The following is a 22,120-nucleotide window of genomic DNA, read 5'->3' as shown; positions in this document are numbered from 1 at the left end:
CCCATGGAGAGGACCATATTTCTTGGATTTACCATGATATTTGTACTAATTATCTAAAGGGGTATTCTCATCTCAGACATTGGTGGAATATCGCTAGGATAGGTAATAAAAGTCAGGTGCAGGACCCACTCCTATCTCCAGAATGAGACCCTGGAAGTGAAGGAGAGCAGACCGTGCACATGCACCATGCTCTTCATTCAGTTATTTTCAGAAGCCCCTTAGCAGTGAATGCAGGGTGGCCGCACTTACACATTGTGCTCTCCATTGACTTCAGAGGCCGATTCTGGAGATGGGACGCCCCTCTCTGATATTGATGGAATATCCTAGTGAAATTCCATCAATGTCGGAGATGGGAATACCCCTTTCCCTGGTATGTCTGCTGTGCATTTGGACAATACTGTTCCTCCCAGCTGTCCACAAGCCTAATAGTGCAGCTTCTATCTCTATCTTCCCTGGTACAGAACTTTGTCTAATAATCAATGTATACTATTTTCTTTAAGTGTGATATCCTTGTGATTAGTCCTAGAGATGCTCTTCCAATTGATTTGTGATCTATGTGACTGCTGTAATGCTTGTGATCTGTAGTGTTTTTATGGCCCATCCAGATCCTTAGCTTTGTTTGTTTACCTACATATGGCATCTCTTCTCATGTGCCTTACTTCAGTGATTAATAGATTAATGAGCTAAATTACCCTTAGTTCTCTGATCACATTTCCTATAAATATAGACAGTCTTAGGGTCCATTCACACGTCCGTAAGTGTTTTGCGGATCCGCAAAACACGGACACCTGCAATGTGCGATCCGCAATTTGCGGATCCGCACATCACAGACACTATAATAGAAAATGCCTTTTCTGGTCCGCAATTGCGGACAAGAATAGGACATGTTCTATTTTTTCCAGGAACGAAATTGCGGATCCCGAAAAAACGTATCCCGAAAAAACGGGTGCGGATCCAGGAAATGTGGATTTGCATCCATTCCAGCCCCATTAAAAGTGAATGGGTCCGCAATTTGCGGAACGAATGCGGACCCAAATTACGGACGTGTGAATGGACCCTTAGGGGAAGCATTCGCAGGGGTTAGCATGAGCCAAAAGCACCATCTTTGTCTAAGCGCTTGACAGTTATTCATGGCAGGAGACGGAGATGCTGTGTGTCCTCCTCAAACACAGTTACACACAGCACAGTAATGCTACGATATTGTCTCACTCAGGCTCTGGCTGTTCTTCTCATCACTATGGCTGTCTACTTTCAAATTCCACCACACTGTCCACCCTTTGTCCCTTCTCTCCACATCAGTCCCTCCCTCCTTCCCTCGCCCATGTTAAGTTCCCATACACTTTATACCCTCATACATTACACTGACCCATCTTCCTCCATGGTGCAGCATAAAAAACACCAATATAAATTTTTCACCCACTTGCTGTCCCTTTCTGTTCTCCTGCTACTTACTGCAGGGGATATTTCACCAAATCCTGGCCCTCCCTCTGTTGCTAACTTCTACTCTGCCAAACACAGAAACCCCAAAAATTTGATTATTGTTCACTGCACATCCTCTCCAGTCTCTTTTATTCTGGAACGCACGGTCGGTTTCGTCACAAATTACCCACAATCCACGATTTCTTCCTCTCACGCTCTCTGAACTTGCTAGCCCTTACAGAAACCTGGCTTCAACCCTCTGACACTGCTTCCCCTGCTGCCCTATCCTATGGTGGACTTCACTTCTCCCATACCCTCAGACCTGATGACAGGCACGGTGGAGGAGTAGGCATACTACTTTCTCCACAGTGCACATTCCAGGTCCTTCCCCCTGCACCCTCTCTCACATTCCCCTCTTTTGAGGTTCACACCATTAGACTCTTCATCCATTCCCCCTGAGAGTTGCAGTTGTCTATCGTCCCCCAGGCTCCCCCCACCAATTCCTGGATCACTTTGCAGCTTGGCTTCCTCACTTCCTATCTTCTGAATCACCAACTCTTATTATGGGCGATTTTAATATCCCCATTGATGATCTCCCCATCAGCCGCTCACTTTCTCTCTTTAACCTCCTCTCTTGACCTATCGCAACTTCCTTCCTCTGCCACGCACGAACAGGGCAATATACTTGATCTAGTCTTCTTCTGTCATTGCCCAGTCTCAAACTTTAGTAACTTATCCTTCCCACTTTCTGACCACAATCTTCTTTCATTTACCATAAAGACCTCTCACTTTTCTCATGACAATCCTACTTTTCACACTTACAGAAACCTACACACCATTAACTGCCAGCAACTTATTAACACCCTACAATTAGCTCTTACCCCAATCTCTTCCCTGTCCAATCCAGACTTGGCTGCCAATCATTACAACCAGACCACCCTCAAAACCAACCTAGATGAAGTTGCTCCAATATCACTCCGACCCTCCTGACACAGAACACGACAACCCTGGCACACACCTGAGATGCGTTTTCTCCAGCGCTGCTCCAGATGTGCAGAACGCTTATGGAGAAAATCGCGAATATCAGCAGACTTCCTCCATTATAAATTTATGCTCAAAACATATAATTCGGCTCTCAACATTGCCAAACAAAAGTACTTCACCTCTCTCATCTCATCACTTTCAAATGACCCAAAATGACTTTTTGACACTTTTTTCACTTCCTTCTAAGCTCTAAAGTTCCAGAACCTGTCACTGACCTCTGCGCTGATGGCATGGCCACTTACTTCAGAGACAAGATTGGCAGTATCCGACAGGAAATAATCTCCCAGGCCCCAAATAATTTCAATCCTCCCTCCAATTCCTCCACATGCTCTCTCCTTTTTTAACCCTATAACAGAGGAAGAAGTCTCCAGGCTTCTCTCTTCTACGCCCATGACCTGTAGCAGTGATCCTATTCCATCACACCTCCTCCTGTCCCTCTCCCCGGCTGTCATCACTCGCCTAACTACAATTTTTAACCTCTCTCTCTCTCTTCTGGTATCTATCCCTTCTCTTTCAAACACTCTGTTATAACCCCACTACTAAAGAAACCATCTCTTGACCCAACCTGTGCTGCTAACTACCGACCTGTTTCTAACCTCCCCTTCATCTCTAAACTCCTTGGACGTCTTGTCTATTCTCGCTTAATAAGCTATCTCTCTGCAAACTCTCTTCTTGACCCCTTACAATCTGCCTTTAGCCCTCTTCACTCTACAGAAACCGCCCTTACTAAAGTGTCTAACAATCTCCTAACAGCAAAAAGAAATGGTGACTATTCTCTACTGATTCTGCTGGATCTCTCTGCAGCGTTTGATACCGTAGACCATAAACTCCTCCTCACCATGCTCCACTCAATTGGCCTTAATGACACTGCTCTCTCTTGGTTCTCATTTCTATCTCTCTGGCCGCTCCTTTAGTGTATCATTCGCTGGCTCTTATTCTTCTCCTCTTCCTCTTGATGTTGGAGTTCCTCAGGGCTCAGTACTAGGTCCTCTACTCTTCTCCCTCTATACAGCCCCCATTGGACAGACTATCAGTAGATTTGGCTTTCGATACCATCTCTATGATGACGACACCCAACTATACACTTCATCCCCTGACATCACCCCTGCTTCACTCCAAAACACCAGTAATTGTCTGGCAGCTGTCTCTAACATCATGTCCTCTCTGTATCTAAAACTGAACCTCTTAAAAACTGAACTTCTTGTCTTTCCCCCATCTACTAACTCACCTAAACTTGATATTTCAATTTCGGTCTGCAGCACTATCATAACTCCTGTGCAACATGCCCGCTGTCTTGGGGCCACATTTGACTCCAATCTCTCCTTTGTTCCCCATATTCAGTCACTTACGCGCTCTTGCCGTCTGCACCTCAAGAATATCGCCAGAATCCGCCCTTTTCTTACAGTGGAAACGGCAAAAACTCTTGTTGTTGCCTTGATTCATTCTCGTCTTGACTACTGCAACGCATTACTAATCGGTCTCCCTCTCACTAAACTCTCCCCCCTTCAGTCTGTCCTAAATGCTGCAGCCAGGCTCATCTATCCATCCAACCGCTACACTGATGCTACTAGTCTGTGCCAGTCACTTCACTGGTTGCCCATCCACCACAGAATACAGTTCAAACTTCTCACCCTCACCTACAAAGCTCTCCACAGTGCTGCACCTCCATACATCTCCTCCCTCATCTCCATCTACCACCCTACTCGTGCTCTCCACAGTGCTGAACCTCCATACATCTCCTCCCTCATCTCCATCTACCACCCTACTCGTGCTCCCCACAGTGCTGCACCTCCATACATCTCCTCCCTCATCTCCATCTGCCACCCTACTCGCGCTCTCCACAGTGCTGCACCTCCATACATCTCCTCCCTCATCTCCATCTACCACCCTACTCGTGCTCTCCACAGTGCTGCACCTCCATACATCTCTTCCCTCATCTCCATCCACCACCCTACTCATGCTCTCCACAGTGCTGCACCTCCATACATCTCCTCCCTCATCTCCATCCACCACCCTACTCATGCTCTCCGTTCTACTCATGCGACCTAAGATTAATAACCTCCATAATCCGTACATCTCACTCCCGTCTTCAAGACTTTTCTCGAGCTGCACCTACTCTCTGGAATACTCTACCCCGGAATACTAGGTCAATTCACAAGTTCTCCACCTTCAAGCAGGCTTATCAAGCTTCCTAAACTGACTATTCCCCGACTAAACCTCCCCCCACCAACTCCTCTGGCCTAAACTTGATCCTCTAGTAGCCCCAAACCCGAAGCAGATCGGCTGGCATCACTCCTGTCAGTTCAATAATGGCTCAAATCCTACTTATCACAATCAACTACCTTATGTGTCACCCCCAATTCCTCATAGATTGTAAGCTCTTGTGAGCAGGGCCCTGACTCCTAGTGTTTCAGTTGCATATTATCTAGGTATTTTTGTTTTGTATATGAACCCTATGAACTTGTAAAGCGCTGTGGAATATTGTGGCGCTATATAAATACATTTTATTATTATTATTATTAATGTCCCTGGTTCTCTTCTCTTGCTACTTTTATGTCTTCCCCTTAGGCCTCATGCCCCTTTTTCCTCCTGTGAAGGTACACCATGCGCCCAACACAAATCTATAGCAGATATGATGGGCGTTTGCATGAGACACCAGTTCGATCCTTCTTTTTTGGCTCCCCTTGTGTTGTTCCTAGAGACCAAGATGCAAGTTTCCCTGCACTGTGTTGTACCTAGTGATAAGCGAAGTATTAAAAAAGTCGATTCTGCTGCTTCACAGAATTTTACCCAAAAAATTGCCTTGAGACAAATTACTTTGTTACGAAGTGTATTTCTTTGTCAGTGGTGGGTGCAAAGACAGGGAGCGGCGATTGCGCAGCTCCGTCACTGTACCCCTCAGATGCTGCATTTATACATGATCGCGGCATGTGATATTAATACCAGAGAGTAATTAAAAAAAATAAAAAAAATATTTGCTTGATCCATTTGCTCATGACGGGCCGCCCGCCGACATCTTGCTTGAAGGTCTGATGCGAAATCTCGCGCATCCTGAGATGACGTCATCACGCTGGCCGGTGTGATGACATCATACATCGCATGGGATTTCGGCCGAGATCTTCAGTCAAGATGGCGGCGGCCAGCCCGTCGCAAGCAAATGGATCAGGTAAGTATAATTTTTTATTTTTTTTTATACTATTTCAGTTAAAATCAATCCTCTACCGCAAAACACAAGGAAATTTGGCTTCACGGCGAATCAAATTTATCCTGAAATTCGGATCGCTCATCACTAGTTGTAGCCAGTAAGCTGAAAGGTGACCACCCTATGACACGAGGCTTCACCAGAGGGGTGACACGTAATGAAAGTCGTCTCCTCTGCTAATCATTTACTTTCTAGCATTGCACAAAAATGGGAAGTTCATACAGAAAGCACTCAGAGGATTGTCGGCAGAAAATAAGGAAGTGCTGGGGGCAACGACAGCTCCTGGGTTAGACTGGAATGTTCCTTTAAAGGGCTATTCCGATAATGATATACCATACGGTTATGATTGCTTCGAGGACATCCTTTGGGACCTCCACAGATCACGAGCACGAAGGTACCTGGGCTCCTTTGGCTCGCTACTTGCACAGTGGCACGCCCAACTCGAGGTCACCTAATGTGCAGCAACACTTGACACCCCCCCCCCCCCCCCCACTGCACCTTCATTTTGAGAATCCATAGGGTCCCATCAGTGGGATTCTTGTGATAAGTGACTGCATATAACTTTGCCTTAGGGGGCGACTCACTTTGGTCTTGCGCTCATATTAGCCCCATCTCAATAGTCATGACTGTAGGGAGTGAGCACACAGGTAGCAGTTGCGGTATTTTGTACTCACGTGTAGTAGATTTATTGCAAAAATTGAATTGCATTAATGAGAATGGGGTTGTTTTTCAGTATGTTCATGGATTTCTGCAGTCTCAATTCAGATGAATGCAACAAGGGGACCCAGGACATCAGTTTTATACATGGTAGGTCAGTGTTTGCATTGGTCCCCAGGTGACTCTTCTTGTCCATAATGCCTATATAACTGACCCTCGCCATACCTGCTCCTGCCCAAGTTGATGCGCCATCTACTGCGCTCTCCAAGTGCTCACTTCTCTATATTGTCTGCATTTCCCATAAGAGCTGGTAAATAAAGCAAGTGATTGCTTAAACCGAGAAGTGAAAACTGCAATATCAGCGTAGCAGGGGGCATTTCTGTACTTTTTATTTAACGGGAAAGATGACCTTGCTGTAACGAGATCTCCTCCATTTATTGTCACCGCGATCTCCTCACATGACAAAAGCATCCACGCAGGAAGAAGTGTGCGCAGAGATAAAACAGGTTCTGTCAGTGAGGTCTGAATGTAACATTAGATACAGTAATGTTAGATGCAAAGTGGAGGAAGTAGAGGAACAAGAAGATATAGCAAAAAAAACTAAATTGTATTTCTATCTAAAATCAGTCCTAAATAAAAAAAATTGAGTCGTCCTCTTCAGCTGACAACATGACAACATGGCCGCCAATACAACCTCAAAATTGAAGACTCTTGTATAAAATATCTGGGTAGTTCTGCCCCCCAGGGTCTAAGTGGCCCATCAAAAATTCAGAGGATCCTCGATTAGGCCTGAGCCCTGACATGATCGTGAGTTTCGGCTAAGCCTAGCAGTCAGGTTCTGCGCGGCAACCTCATCTAAAGCGGACAATACAGCTGGTAAGGATGGCAGAGTAACACATTGGCCTTCATGTGCAGTATTAAACATGGCACACACTCTTTACATACACCTTGAGGTTGGGACTTTGCAATCGTCCCCCTGGTGGACCAAATGTACCCCAGTCTCCTCACACTAGGTTGACCAGTATGGGAACCGTAAATGGTGACCATGTCATCAATTTGGTTACATGAAGTCGACAAAAAAAAAGAATTAAAAAAAACTAACTTTTTTTTAAAACTTTTTTACTGTATGGCCTTTAAGATCTTTTTTTTTTTTCTACTGATACATATTCTGGAACCTTTCATTATCAAGTTCAATAGTATAAGTCATCATAAAACAGAAACATGTTACATAGAAATATAAAACTGACAGAAAGAAAAGAGAAGCAATTGTTTAAATGGAAACAACATTGAGACAAAGGTTTTACATACAGCAACAAGCTAAAAACTAACAGAACCAAAATGGAAAGAAAATAGAAGCAAAAATTTTGCACAAAAACAAAAGTTTTACATAGAAAAACTAAAAACTATCAATGTAGAAACGAGATAGAAACAAAAGATTTATCTGCTTACGATGCTTTTTTTATGTTACTGTATGATTTCTATCGGGTAGGAAACCTGAGAATGTAACTTACCCATCGTCTTTCCACTTCTGTATCGTTCTATGTCAACGTTTGGAGGTCTCGCTGGTTTTTGAGGTGGAGGGCCAAGTTGAGCTGGGGTCGGCAGGGATTTCCGTTTTGGTTCTGATGAATCCTTCTGTTCTCTTAAATTGTCTGGAGCAGGAGGCATCTGATTCGTTGATGGAAATCTTGGGTATTTTGACACAGGAGGTTGAGAGTTGCCCCCATCATGGTTCACTTTGGCCTGGTAATCCTTCAGTGGCGTACCTTGCTTTGCCCTGTCGTGCGGCTCATCTGGATTTTGCTTTAGAAATGGGCTCTGCAGCGGTTTGACGCCGGTTGGTCGTAATGGGACCCAGGATTGAGATGTAGGACCCGGTGCAAGATTTTCTTCTGGCGTTTCTTTAGTTTGCTTTGCAGGTTTATTTTCTAAGGAATTTGAGAATGTCTTTGAGACCAAACCAGGTTTGGTGGCATTGACTTCACCTGGGGATCCAACAGTGTTTGATGAAGGTTTTGCCCCAAATGGCGGCTTCTTCTGTACGTAGGGTTTCAACTCATTCTCTGATGATGCTTTAATTGCTGATGGCTTTGGGAAGGCTGGTTTTTGTTTCTCTTCAGTTGGAACCGGTGGCTTGACTCCAAACCTATGTTCTAAGGGCGAGTTAGTGGTTAGAAGTGGTTTATTTCCGATGGGCTTTGGAAATGGCACCTTTGGCTCATCCTTTGGTTGCTCGAAAGTCTTAAATCCAGGTGGTTTTGGAAATGTAGGCTTCACGTCCGAGTCTTGACTTGGTCCATGAACAGAACCCCCAAATCTGTTTATACCTACCGGTCTTAACGCTGGGTGTTTTATTTCATCAGATGCAGATTTGGGAACCTGAGGAGGTTTTGGCGAGACAGGTTTCTTGGGCAAAGTTCCTGAGTTTAAATTGTTAGCTTTTGCAAATTCTGCTCTTCTCGCTTGAAAGCTATTTAATGGAGGGTTCCCTGGGGACTTCTCAGCTCCCTCCATGGGACTGGGCGCTGCATTAAACATAGCCGTCAGGGACTTCACATTTGTGCTATTTTCCTGCAAGCATAAAGGAAAGACGAAGTGAAGTGAGCTGTTGCCACACCGCTCTCACATACTCACAGCTATTTCAAAGGCTTCCTGACTTGAGGCTTGCAACAGAGCTGATTGGTAGAGTTTCTGTACGAAGCATCTTCCTGTACGACCAAGTAAATGCTAATCCCCCTCCAGGTCTAGGGCTGACAATTACTGTGCTATTTGCATGTGTTCTTATGTTTTGTGATACTGTGTATGGGATTGGAGGCAGAATTGCAGGTAGCCCTTCTGCTGAGGTGCTGCCCAGATGCCAACTATACCACCCTGCCACCATGGAAGTGGTGGAGATTTGTAACTGTGGTGAAAATCTCTCACTACCCCATGTTGTTCTGCTGTACAGTTACTTCAATTTTTACAGGGGTTGAATGAAATTAGCAACATTCTTTACTCGCAATACTGGACACAGCCTGAAGACAAGAGTGGCGCTGTTTTTGGAAAAAACCCAAAAACAAAACGTCTTATTCATGGCATCTTGTGTCATATCTATTCAATTTTACTTGAGTTCATAGCAAAGTCTTGGTGCGTTCAATATCAGATGCTTGCTATCAGATTGTTGTGGCGTGGTGGCCAGCAGGTGTACATGGCGACCCTAAAAAGTACTGGCGGTATGTCCACACAACCTGCTTGAGCAGCAATTGCAAAAAGTCCGGGAAACGCGATGCAGTCGGGGGATCTGCTGGCTTTACTCATCATGTACAATTTTACTGCCCCTCAGTAGTCAGAATAGAGCAGCATTGACTCTCTAAGGCTACTTTCGCACTTGCGTTAAGCTTGTCCGGCAGGGGAATAGCCTGCCGGATCCGTACTAACATGATTGGGGGGGCATGGAGAGGAACTTGTTACTGGCACATGATGGGTGGGCATGGAGAGGCACTTGTTGCTGGCACATGATTGGGGGGCATGGAGAGGCACTTGTTACTGGCACATGATGGGAGGGCATGGAGAGACACTTGTTACTGGCACATGATGGGGGGGCATGGAGAGGCACTTGTTACTGGCACATGATTGGGGGGGCATGGAGAGGCACTTGTTACTGGCACATGATTGGGGGGGCATGGAGAGGCACTTGTTACTGGCACATGATGAGTGGGCATGGAGAGGCACTTCTTGCTGGCACATGATTGGGGGGCATGGAGAGGCACTTGTTACTGGCACATGATTGGGGGGGCATGGAGAGGAACTTGTTACTGGCACATGATGGGTGGGCATGGAGAGGCACTTGTTGCTGGCACATGATTGGGGGGCATGGAGAGGCACTTGTTACTGGCACATGATGGGAGGGCATGGAGAGACACTTGTTACTGGCACATGATGGGTGGGCATGGAGAGGAACTTGTTGCTGGCACATGATTGGGGGGCATGGAGAGGCACTTGTTACTGGCACATGATGGGGGGGACATGGAGAGGCACTTGTTACTGGCACATGATGAGTGGGCATGGAGAGGCACTTCTTGCTGGCACATGATTGGGGGGCATGGAGAGGCACTTGTTACTGGCACATGATTGGGGGGGCATGGAGAGGAACTTGTTACTGGCACATGATGGGTGGGCATGGAGAGGCACTTGTTGCTGGCACATGATTGGGGGGCATGGAGAGGCACTTGTTACTGGCACATGATTGGGGGGGCATGGAGAGGCACTTGTTACTGGCACATGATGAGTGGGCATGGAGAGGCACTTCTTGCTGGCACATGATTGGGGGGCATGGAGAGGCACTTGTTACTGGCACATGATTGGGGGGGCATGGAGAGGAACTTGTTACTGGCACATGATGGGTGGGCATGGAGAGGCACTTGTTGCTGGCACATGATTGGGGGGCATGGAGAGGCACTTGTTACTGGCACATGATGGGAGGGCATGGAGAGACACTTGTTACTGGCACATGATGGGTGGGCATGGAGAGGAACTTGTTGCTGGCACATGATTGGGGGGCATGGAGAGGCACTTGTTACTGGCACATGATGGGTGTGCATGGAGAGACACTTGTTACTGGCACATGATTGGGGGGGCATGGAGAGACACTTGTTACTGGCACAAGGTGGGTGGGCATAGAGAGGCACTTGTTACTGGCACATGATGGGTGTGCATGGAGAGACACTTGTTACTGGCACATGATTGGGGGGGCATGGAGAGGCACTTGTTACTGGCACAAGGTGGGTGGGCATAGAGAGGCACTTGTTACTGGCACATGATGGGTGGGCATGGAGAGGCACTGTTACTGGCACATGATGGGGGGCATGGAAAGGCACTTGTTACTGGCACATGATGGGGGGGCATGGAGAGGCACTTGTTACTGGCACATGATGGGTGTGCATGGAGAGACACTTGTTACTGGCACATGATTGGGGGGGCATGGAGAGACACTTGTTACTGGCACAAGGTGGGTGGGCATAGAGAGGCACTTGTTACTGGCACATGATGGGTGTGCATGGAGAGACACTTGTTACTGGCACATGATTGGGGGGGCATGGAGAGGCACTTGTTACTGGCACAAGGTGGGTGGGCATAGAGAGGCACTTGTTACTGGCACATGATGGGTGGGCATGGAGAGGCACTGTTACTGGCACATGATGGGGGGCATGGAAAGGCACTTGTTACTGGCACATGATGGGGGGGCATGGAGAGGCACTTGTTACTGGCACATTATTAGGGGGAATCTATGGGGGCACTTGTTACTGGCACATTATTGGGGGCTTCTACTGAGTCCACAAAGAAGGGGTATTTTATATGGGGGGCTCTGTGTGGTACTAGTATTATCTGTTTCTGCAGTATAGTATTGGGGAGCACAGCGGCACAGTATTGGGGGTAGTAGGATGATTTGTCCAGAAGATGGGAGGATGATGGAAAAGTAGTAAACTAAGATTTTTTTTGTCAAACTGCAGAGACGAAAAATGGCTGAAAAATACTGATACATGATAAATGCAACTTACTGAAGTGAGACAACCCCTTTAAGGGGGGGGGGGGGGGGGCTTTTTTAATGTTCGCCCTGTTGGTAAAATTGCCTAGAAGCGGCCCTTCACCCAGCAGACCCTCATGTAGCAGCATACACGTCTATAGATGTGTCTGTGAAAAGATAGTGATGCCGATGACAAGCTGTGAACAGGAAACGCACAAGTGTCAGGAATATGGGCGTTACCTGCATGTGGCACACAATGCAATTCATATACTCATGGCTGATTCTAGCTTCCCTGCTGCCTGATGTGAAAATTGAGATTGCATTCATGAGCACATCATAGCGCAGGAGGTTGTGATGATGTCATCATGCCTGCCCCGTTCTACTGCCATAAAGGCAAGGAAAGGAGTCACAGGCTCCTCCGCCTTAGGCTCCATTCACACGTCAGCAACATGTCCAGACCTAAATCCCAATTGCGGACAAGAATAGGCATATTGTATTAGAGCCGGCGATGTGCCGTCCGCAAAATGCGCCGTTCTCTGTGTTTTGCGGATCCGTGGATCCGCAAAACACACTACGGACGTGTGAATGGAGCCTTAGGCCTCTTGCACACGAACGTATTTCCAATCCGTTTCCGTTCAGTTTTTTTGCGGACCGTATACGGAACTATTCATTTTAATGGGTCCGGAAAAAAACGGAAGGTACTCCGTGTGCATTCTGTTTCTGTATTTCAGTTCCGCAAAAAAATAGAACATGTCCTATTATTGTCCGCATTAGTACTGTTCTATTAGGGGCCAGCTGTTCTGTTCCGCAAAATACGGAATACGGAATACACATGGATGTAATCGTGTGCAAGAGGCCTTTTTTTTACGTTCCGTTTTTTGTGGATCCGCAATACACCCAGCCGGCACCCCTATAGAACTGCCTATTCTTGTCCGCTATTGTGGACAAGAATAGGGCATGTTCTATTTTTTTACGGAGCCACGGACCGGAAGTTCGGGGCCGCACTCCGGAAATGCAGATGCGGACAGCACACTGTGTGCTGTCCGCATCCATTCCTGCCCCATAGAGAATGAATAGGTCCGCACCCATTCCGGATAATTACGGAACGGGTGCCAACACATTCTACGGACGTCTGAATGGAGCCTTATTGTCCGCATAATGGACAAGGATAGTACTGTTCTATCAGGGGCCAGCTGTTCTGTTCCGCAAAAAACGGAATGCACACGGATGTCATCCGTATTTTTTGTGGATCCGTTTTTTACGGTCTGCAAAATACTGAAAAAGCCATACGGTCGTGTGCAAGAGGCCTTAGGTTCACCTTCAAACAGGACAATGACCCTAAACATACAGCCAGAGCTACAATGGAATGGTTTACACTCACCTAAAGAATTATTAGGAACACCTGTTCTATTTCTCATTAATGCAATTATCTAGTCAACCAATCACATGGCAGTTGCTTCAATGCATTTAGGGGTCTGGTCCTGGTCAAGACAATCTCCTGAACTCCAAACTGAATGTCAGAATGGGAAAGAAAGGTGATTTAAGCAATATTGAGCCTGGCATGGTTGTTGGTGCCAGACGGGCCGGTCTGAGTATTTCACAATCTGCTCAGTTACTGGGATTTTCACGCACAACCATTTCTAGGGTTTACAAAGAATGGTGTGAAAAGGGAAAAACATCCAGTATGCGGCAGTCCTGTGGGCAAAAATGCCTTGTGGATGCTAGAGGTCAGAGGAGAATGGGCCGACTGATTCAAGCTGATAGAAGAGCAACGTTGGCTGAAATAACCACTCGTTACAGCCGAGGTATGCAGCAAAGCATTTGTGAAGCCACAACACGCACAACCTTGAGGCGGATGGGCTACAACAGCAGAAGACCCCACCGGGTACCACTCATCTCCACTACAAATAGGAAAAAGAGGCTACAATTTGCACGAGCTCACCAAAATTGGACTGTTGAAGACTGGAAAAATGTTGCCTGGTCTGATGAGTCTCGATTTCCGAATTTGGCGTAAACAGAATGAGAACATGTATCCATCATCTGATGGCTACTTCCAGCAGGATAATGCACCATGTCACAAAGCTCGAATCATTTCAAATTGGTTTCTTGAACAGGACAATGAGTTCACTGTACTAAAATGGCCCTCACAGTCACCAGATCTCAACCCAATAGAGCATCTTTGGGATGTGGTGGAACGGGAGCTTTGTGCCCTGGATGTGCATCCCTCAAATCTCCATCAACTGCAAGATGCTATCCTATCAATATGGGCCAACATTTCTAAAGAATGCTATCAGCACCTTGTTGAATCAATGCCACGTAGAATTAAGGCAGTTCTGAAGGCAAAAGGGGGTCCAACACCGTATTAGTATGGTGTTCCTAATAATTCTTTAGGTGAGTGTAGATCAAAGCGTATCCATGTGTTAGAATGGCCCAGTCCAGACCTAAATCCCATTCAGAATCTGCGACAAGACTTGAAAACTGCTGTTCACAGACGCTCTCTCTCCATTCTGACTGAGCGTGAGCTCTTCTGCGGAGAAGAATGGGCAAACATTTCAACCTCTAGATGTGCAAAGCTGGTAGAGACATACCCCAAAAGACCTGCAGCTGTAATTGCAGTGAAAGGTGGTTCTACAAAGTGCTGACTCAGGGGGCTGAATACAAATAAACGACACACTTTCCAGATTTTTATTTATCAAACATGGTGCAATATGTTCCCCCTTCTATAGGGTCATAAAAGGGGAATATACTACTCCATGTAGATGTTGCACGTTTCGCTCACATCCCAAAAGCAATCTTTCTTTTTTAATTGTAAATTTCTGAGCACCATAGTACAGGGACAATAGTAACTGATTACCGACTGAAGCGCTGATCTGAAAATTATTTCATAAGAAAGCTGAGATAAGGGGATGACGGATAGCTTCTCTCTGCCATTAATCTCATGGGAAATCAGATTGTTTAAATTCCAAACTACTTAATCCTTGTTTTCAGCCCATGGTTGAGCAGACCACGCATGCACAGCCACTCCACCATTCACTGCTATGGGGTTTCCTAAAACAATCGACGATGAATGGAGGAGCCTCATTCTTGAGGTGGGACCAGCAGCTATCGGACATTTATGGTCTATCCTATTGATATGACATAAATGTCCCAGATAGGAATATCCCTTTAAAAGGGAACGTGTCATCAGAAAATTACTTATTGTTTAAATCAGTTTTATATATAATTTTTGATAATATTTTTAATTTTCCATGTCAATATCCATAAAACAAAAACCATAAATTCCTGCAGTTTTTGCACTGGCCACTATAGGCGCCACTTCTTGGTCTGTACAGATCACGTTACTGTAGTTATCTGATTATCTGTCATTCTAATCCTGCCTGCAATGATATCACCTCTGTGCATAGATAACATAGATATTATTGTGAATGGTGGATCCTATTCTTTCCTTGTACAATGACCTCTGCACAGGTCACAGAGCATGCTTAGGAAACTCTCAAATAGAAGTCAATGAGGTCCCCTTCCAGACTATTGTGTCTATGGCCCATGTGGCTGCTGTATACAATTAAATTCCAAATTGCTCATTCTGGGCTTTGAAGTCAAGGAGGCGATCCTATCAGTGATTGACAGGCTTTCCTCTATGAGGAGGCGGTCCCATCAGTGATTAACAGCCTTTCCCTCTATGAGGAGGCGGTCCCATCAGTGATTGACAGCCTTCCCTCTATGAGGAGGCGGTCCCATCAGTGATTGACAGCCTTCCCTCTATGAGGAGGCGGTCCTATCAGTATAAAGCAATTTTCTTAATGCTGTTAAGAACAGCTCAGGCAAGATGGTCGCTCCAAAATCATGTTCAGGAAATAGAATTTAAAAAATCTGCAATCAGGAAAAAAGGATATGTGCTGCTATCTAGTTCTAACTGGCAGATAACATCTTTGGTGGCACATTCCCTTTAAGTGTGCCATGCATGATACATGGCGTTGTTGTGTTGTCATGTGACTTTAAGCCACTATGAGATGCCAGCGTAGTATTGATCATGTCAGAGCGTTGTGACAAAATGCATCCCCTCTTACAAGAAAAATTGTATCCTTTACATTTAACCAGTTGCATTGTTATATACAGGTAACTGTTGCTATACATTTAAGTACTTGCTATTTACATGGTGCTTTATATATCCCTGCACTTAAAGGGGACCTGTCATGTTAAACATGATGCTCAAGCTACAGCCATCATATTCTAGAGCAGAAGGAGCTGAGCAGATTAATATATAGTGTTGTGGGAAAAGATTCAGTAAAAATTGTAATGTATACAATTAAATTCCTGCTCATTCTGGGCTTTGAAGTCAAGGAGGCAGTCCTATCAGTGATGGATAGGCTTCCCTCTATGAGAAGGCAGTCCTATCAGTGATTGATAGGCTTCCCTCTATGAGAAGGCGGTCCTATCAGTGATTGATAGGCTTCCCTCTATGAGAAGGCGGTCCTATCAGTGATTGATAGGCTTCCCTCTATGAGAAGGCGGTCCTATCAGTGATTGATAGGCTTCCCTCTATGAGGAGGTGGTCCTATCAGTGATTGGCAGCTGTCCATCTATGAGGAGACGGTCCTATCAATGATTGACAGCCTTCCCTCTATGAGGAGACGGTCCTATCAGTGATTGATAGGCTTCCCTCTATGAGAAGGCGGTCCTATCAGTGATTGATAGGCTTCCCTCTATGAGAAGGCGGTCCTATCAGTGATTGATAGGCTTCCCTCTATGAGGAGGTGGTCCCATCAGTGATTGGCAGCTGTCCATCTATGAGGAGACGGTCCTATCAATGATTGACAGCCTTCCCTCTATGAGGAGACGGTCCTATCAATTATTAACAGCCTTCCCTCTATGAGGAGACGGTCCCATCAGTGAATGACAAGCTTCCCTCTATGAGGAGACGGTCCTATAAGTGATTGATAGGCTTCCCTCTACAAGGAGGCAGTTTCATCAGTGATTGACAGGCGTCCCTCTATGAGGAGGCAGTTCTATCAGTGATTGACAGTCTTCCCTCTACGAGGAGGCGGACCTATAAGTGATTGATAGGCTTCCCTCTACAAGATGTGCAGATTGTGTGGTACTGTGCCACATGGAGAAAGATGACTAATGATAACTACAGTACAACGATCCCCATTGATGCCGCTCTGAGGAGACCACAGTCAACGCCTATTTGCACAGGAGCTCAGTGCAATGCAAGTCAAAGGGAGAGTGATGGTGTTATATTAGCCTGTTGGTACTTAGAGAGACAGTGTACCTAATTAATCTGTTGCCTCAAATTAAGCTGTGAATCAAGTAAAGATCTCTTTGGTTAAGTTACAACTGTCCATCCGTGAGGGGAGACAAGCATACCACCCATGGCACAAAAAGATCCTTTAAGTAGGGTCTTATCCTTATGCAATCAGCATGTCAATGGGCATTGTGCATATGTTTAATATGATAACACCAGGCTGAATCAGAGGGGAGAGCAGGGATCATGCTGGAGATGTTTAAGGTGCACAGCAGGACAACATGGTCATACACAGTATGGTAGCACACAGAGTGCTGATAGATGGTGAAGAGAGGACCAGCTGCTTACTGCGTGGTAGTTAGCTAGCTAGTGGAGGGAATAGTTCACTACCTAAGGTCTAGATAATGTTGTAAAAGCAGCAACGCCTGCACCAGAGAAGGCTAGCTTGGAGCAGGAATAGGCAATTTGCAATCTCTTGTCCACACACCCTGGAATGGCAGTAGACCTGTAGAGAAGCCAGATCAGGAGTAAAGACAAGCCAGCTTGCCACAAGGAAGTACAGTGCTGCCCATAATTATTCATACCCCAGGCAAATTTTGACTTAAAGTTACTTTTATTCAACCAGCAAGTAATTTTTTGACGGGAAATGACATAGGTGTCTCCCAAAAGATAATAAGACGATGTACAAGAGGCATTATTGTGGGAAAAAAACATTTCTCAGCTTTTATTTACATTTGAGCAAAAAGTGTCCAGTCCAAAATTATTCATACCCTTCTCAATAATCAATAGAAAAGCCTTTATTGGCTATTACAGCAATCAAACGCTTCCTATAATTGCAGACCAGCTTTTTGCATGTCTCCACAGGTATTTTTGCCCATTCATCTTTAGCAATGAGCTCCAAATCTTTCAGGTTGGAGGGTCTTCTTGCCATCACCCTGATCTTTAGCTCCCTCCACAGATTCGCAATTGGATTCAAGTCTGGACTCTGGCTGGGCCACTCCAAAACGTTAATGTTGTTGTCTGCTAACCATTTCTTCACCACTTTTGCTGTGTGTTTTGGGTCATTGTCATGCTGAAATGTCCACTGGTGCCCAAGGCCAAGTTTCTCTGCAGACTGCCTGATGTCGTTGAGAATCCTCCTGTATTGCTCTTTTTTTCATGGTGCCGTTTACGGTGATTAGGTTCCCTGGTCCATTGGCTGAAAAACACCCCCAAAGCATTAGGTTCCCACCACCATGTTTGACAGTGGGGATGGTGTTCTTTGGGTTGAAGGCTTCTCCTTTTTTACGCCAAATGAAGGAAACATCATTGTGACCAAACAATTCAATTTTTGTTTCATCTGACCATAACACAGAAGACCAGAAGTCTTCTTATTTGTCCAGATGAGCTTTTGCAAAGGCCAAGCGAGCTTTTGTGTGCCTTATCTGGAGAAGTGGCGTCCTCCTTAGACTGCATCCGTGGAACCCAGGAGTGTGCAGTGTCCGTTGGATTGTCTGCCTTGAGACATTGCCACCAGCAGAGCCCAGATTCACCAGGATGGCCTTGGTGGTGATCCTTGGATTCTTTTTCACCTCTCTAACTATCCTCCTGGCCAGCACAGGTGTCACTTTTGGCTTCCGACCACGTCCTCTGAGATTTTCCACAGTGCGGAACATCTTGTATTTTTTAATAATACTTTGCACTGTAGCCACTGAAACTTGAAAACATTTAGAAATGGCCTTGTAGCCCTTTCCTGACTTGTGAGCAGCCACAATGCGCAGCCGCAGGTCCTCACTGAGCTCTTAGCCATGACTGTCCACAAACCAACTGCAGAGAGCTGCTGTTTTTCACGTGTTGAGTTGATTAAAACAGCTGTTCCCAATAAATCAGGGTAATTAGGATGCTTTAGAACAGCTTGGACTATTTGGAATGGTATAGAACTTTTGATTTTCCCACAGACTGTGACAGTTTGTGAAGGGTATGAATAATTTTGGACTGGACACTTTTTGCTCAAATGTAAATAAAAGCTGAGAAATGTTTTTTTTCCACAATAATGCCTCTTGTACATCGTCTTATTATCTTTTGGGAGACACCTATGTCATTTCTCGTCAAAAAATTACTTGCTGGTTGAATAAAAGTAACTTTAAGTCAAAATTTGCCAGGGGTATGAATAATTATGGGCAGCACTGTACATCTATAAAAATTGTGTCACACTCCATCCTCTCAGGACCTGCATAATGCAAACTTCGGTTTTTGCATGGAATGTTCCTTTAATTCCTACATATTCTATTAACAAGCAAGCTGTTTGCATATTGGTGGTGGCGAGGTGGACGTCAGCTTGAAGGGGGAAGGTGAAAGGGGAAGGTGCTGCTATCACATATGCCAATGATAACTTGCATGATAACTTTGAAGTTCTCAGTTTCCTTTCTTTTTTTTTTACTGTCCTGTCTTTTATTGCACTTCATGCAATTTCATCATAAAAATTAGTATTTTTTTTTAACCATATTTACTATATTTGCTTCCTTAGCAGACAAACTCCTCCCAAAGCGTGAAGGTTATTGTGACAAAATGTATTTACTGCTATGAGAAGCGTAAAATGATTCTACATTTCCCCAGACTTTCCTTCTCCTTTCTGAGAGGAACTTCTTTGCACATATTTCTCAAGGTGCAAGTTTCTTGACTTTAGCAACTTGTGTATTTTAGACTCTTCATGTATGCAAATGAACTTGACAGCCATGCAAGAGACTCCTCCAAAATGAAGAGTAAGGCCCCTTTCACACGAGCAAGTTTTTTTGCGCGGGTGCAATGCGTGACGTGAACGCATAGCACCCGCACTGAATCCTGACCCATTCATTTCAATGAGCGTTTTTTTTCACGCATCAGTTCATGCGTTGCGTGAGAATCGCAGCATGTTCTATATTCTGCGTTTTTTACGCAGCCCTGGCCCCATAGAAGTGAATGAGGCTTCAGTGAAAAACACATTGCATCCGCCCTAGAAGCAGTATCCCCTCCCCTATGGGCTTTCATCCAGCACCCCGCTCTGTACTGATGAAGAACAAAAGCCCCAAACAGTTGTCCACAGATAGATCTTAATGTTGGAGGAATCTGTGGTTCGACTGACAAGAGCAAATTCACATATTTTTTTACCATGGAGCACTGCCTAACAATAAGGCCTCTTGCACACGACCGTATGTATTTTGCGGTCCACAAAAAACGGATCCACAAAAAATACGGATGACATCCGTGTGCATTCCGTATTTTGCGAAACAGAACAGTCCTATCCTTGTCCGTAATGCGGACAAAAATAGGACATGTTCTATTTTTTTGCGGAACAGAAATACGGACATACGGAAACAGAATGCACACATAGTAACTTCCGTTTTTTTTTTTGGCGGACCCGTTGAAATGAATGGTTTCGTACACGGTCCACAAAATAAAACGGAACAAACACGGAAAGAAAATACATTCGTGTGCATGAGCCCTAAGTTTCCATCCACCCTCTGGCTCTCTTCGATGAGAACCAACACACCTGCTGAGACTGTTCTTGAACATTTTTGGCACTGGGGAAAGTGTTGTTAAAATAACGCAGAAAGAATCCCCGCTTTGTTTTGTTCACCACCACCTATAGCTGTCCATGTATAGACTCGTTAGGCCCACCAAAGCAGAAAACCCCTCTTCCAGAAATACTCTCCATTCGAGCATCTAAGGAGGGTTCGAACCAAGAAGATTCCCTTCTATGACATCCACCTACTTCATTAGAGAGTTGTCCTCTACAACCATCAGATTTCCTATTTAGGAGTCTGGGAAAGAAGTCCATGGAAGCTGTAATGGTGGACCTATCGGTGTTCACCCAGTTTTCCCAAACATGAATAAATTAGATATATACATTTTATGAGGATTTTACACATCTATCAACTATCCCATTAATTGAGCTATGGTGCAGATTTGAAATCTGAATCGTGGAACCAAAAAAAATGAGTATGTCAATCCTTCCCTGCAGAAACCACAGCAGGTGGCTGCACGTGGACTGGTCCCACTGAATACAGTTAAATCCATGGGTGGATCTGCGGCAGTGCAAACTGCAAAACCGGAGCAGAAATCAGCCACAGCAAATACCGATCGGATTTTACCTACACGTCAACATGACCTATGGCTTCCTTTACCCATAGGGTTCTTATGTTCCTTTAGCTTGGAAACCACACCATGTGTTATGCTTTTTAGGACACTGTTTACAAGTGAGTTTTATGGTATCTTCTTTTTGTGAGATTTCAAATAACCATTTTTTTCTGCTGTTTTTCCAAGTCCTATAGAGAAGCTTATAAAGTCCAAAAATACACACAATGCACTAATGCCAAAATACTCTGGAGGTCATTTTTTAATGCCACTTTTCGGCGTACTTTTGTCACAGATTCGATCGCAAAGGAGATTTGTGGCCGAAACTGCGACTTTTCCCCACTCACGCTACTTTTCCAAGGTGGCAGGAAAAGGGGGTATGGCATGGGCGGGGAAGGGACAGGCCAGCCGCCCTGTTTCATTTATCATTTTCTACGCCTGTTTTTGGCATAGCGAGCTGGTGTAGATTTAAGCATGTTGCATAGTGATGAGCAGCAGGGGTCATATTCGAATTCGCAATATTTTGCGAATATTTTGTAGAATATTCTTCGAATATTTGTTATATTCTATTTTTTTTTACTCAAATAATCGGCACTGTAATGATCGCGTAATATGCGAATATTACGCGGTCAATACAGGCGTGCGTCAAAAAGGAATATATAGCACTATAGGATATAGTGCTATATATTCGTTTTTTAGAATATCCGTCACTTTTTTCCATCTGAAGTCATGATTCCTCCCTGCTTAAATTGCTTGTCAAGCAACTGGGAGGAAACATAACTTCAGATGGAAAAAAATGACGAATATAAAAAAAACCCGAATATAGCATTATATTCAATATAGTGCTATATATTCCTTGTATTGATTGCGTAATATTCGCATATTACGCGATCATTACATTGCCGATTTTTCGAGTAAAAAAAATAAATTACGAATATTCGAAAAATAAATATATAGC

The 22,120-nt window shown here is 44.9% G+C and overlaps 1 protein-coding gene across 5 annotated transcripts in view; it reads right to left on the bottom strand.

Annotated features, from left to right (window-relative positions):
• Window positions 1-22,120, bottom strand: part of FYB1 (FYN binding protein 1) — a 126,097-nt gene that overhangs the window by 60,092 nt on the left and 43,885 nt on the right. For 3 of the 5 annotated variants that reach the window (XM_040420943.1, XM_040420946.1, XM_040420947.1), the window contains exons 1-2: window positions 20,197-20,201; window positions 7,834-8,893 (exon numbers count right to left, since the gene is read on the bottom strand). In XM_040420943.1, the coding sequence (XP_040276877.1) occupies window positions 7,834-8,893; window positions 20,197-20,199 (1,063 nt within the window). In that variant the 5' untranslated portion in view covers window positions 20,200-20,201. Of the gene's footprint in view, window positions 1-7,833; window positions 8,894-20,196; window positions 20,202-22,120 lie in introns of those variants that run through there. The other 2 variants (XM_040420945.1, XM_040420944.1) reach the window with 1 other exon arrangement.

This window comes from Bufo bufo, chromosome 2, assembly GCF_905171765.1.
Source record: "Bufo bufo chromosome 2, aBufBuf1.1, whole genome shotgun sequence".
Taxonomy (NCBI): Eukaryota; Metazoa; Chordata; class Amphibia; order Anura; family Bufonidae; genus Bufo; species Bufo bufo.
This window is presented reverse-complemented; position numbering and strand designations above follow the sequence as displayed.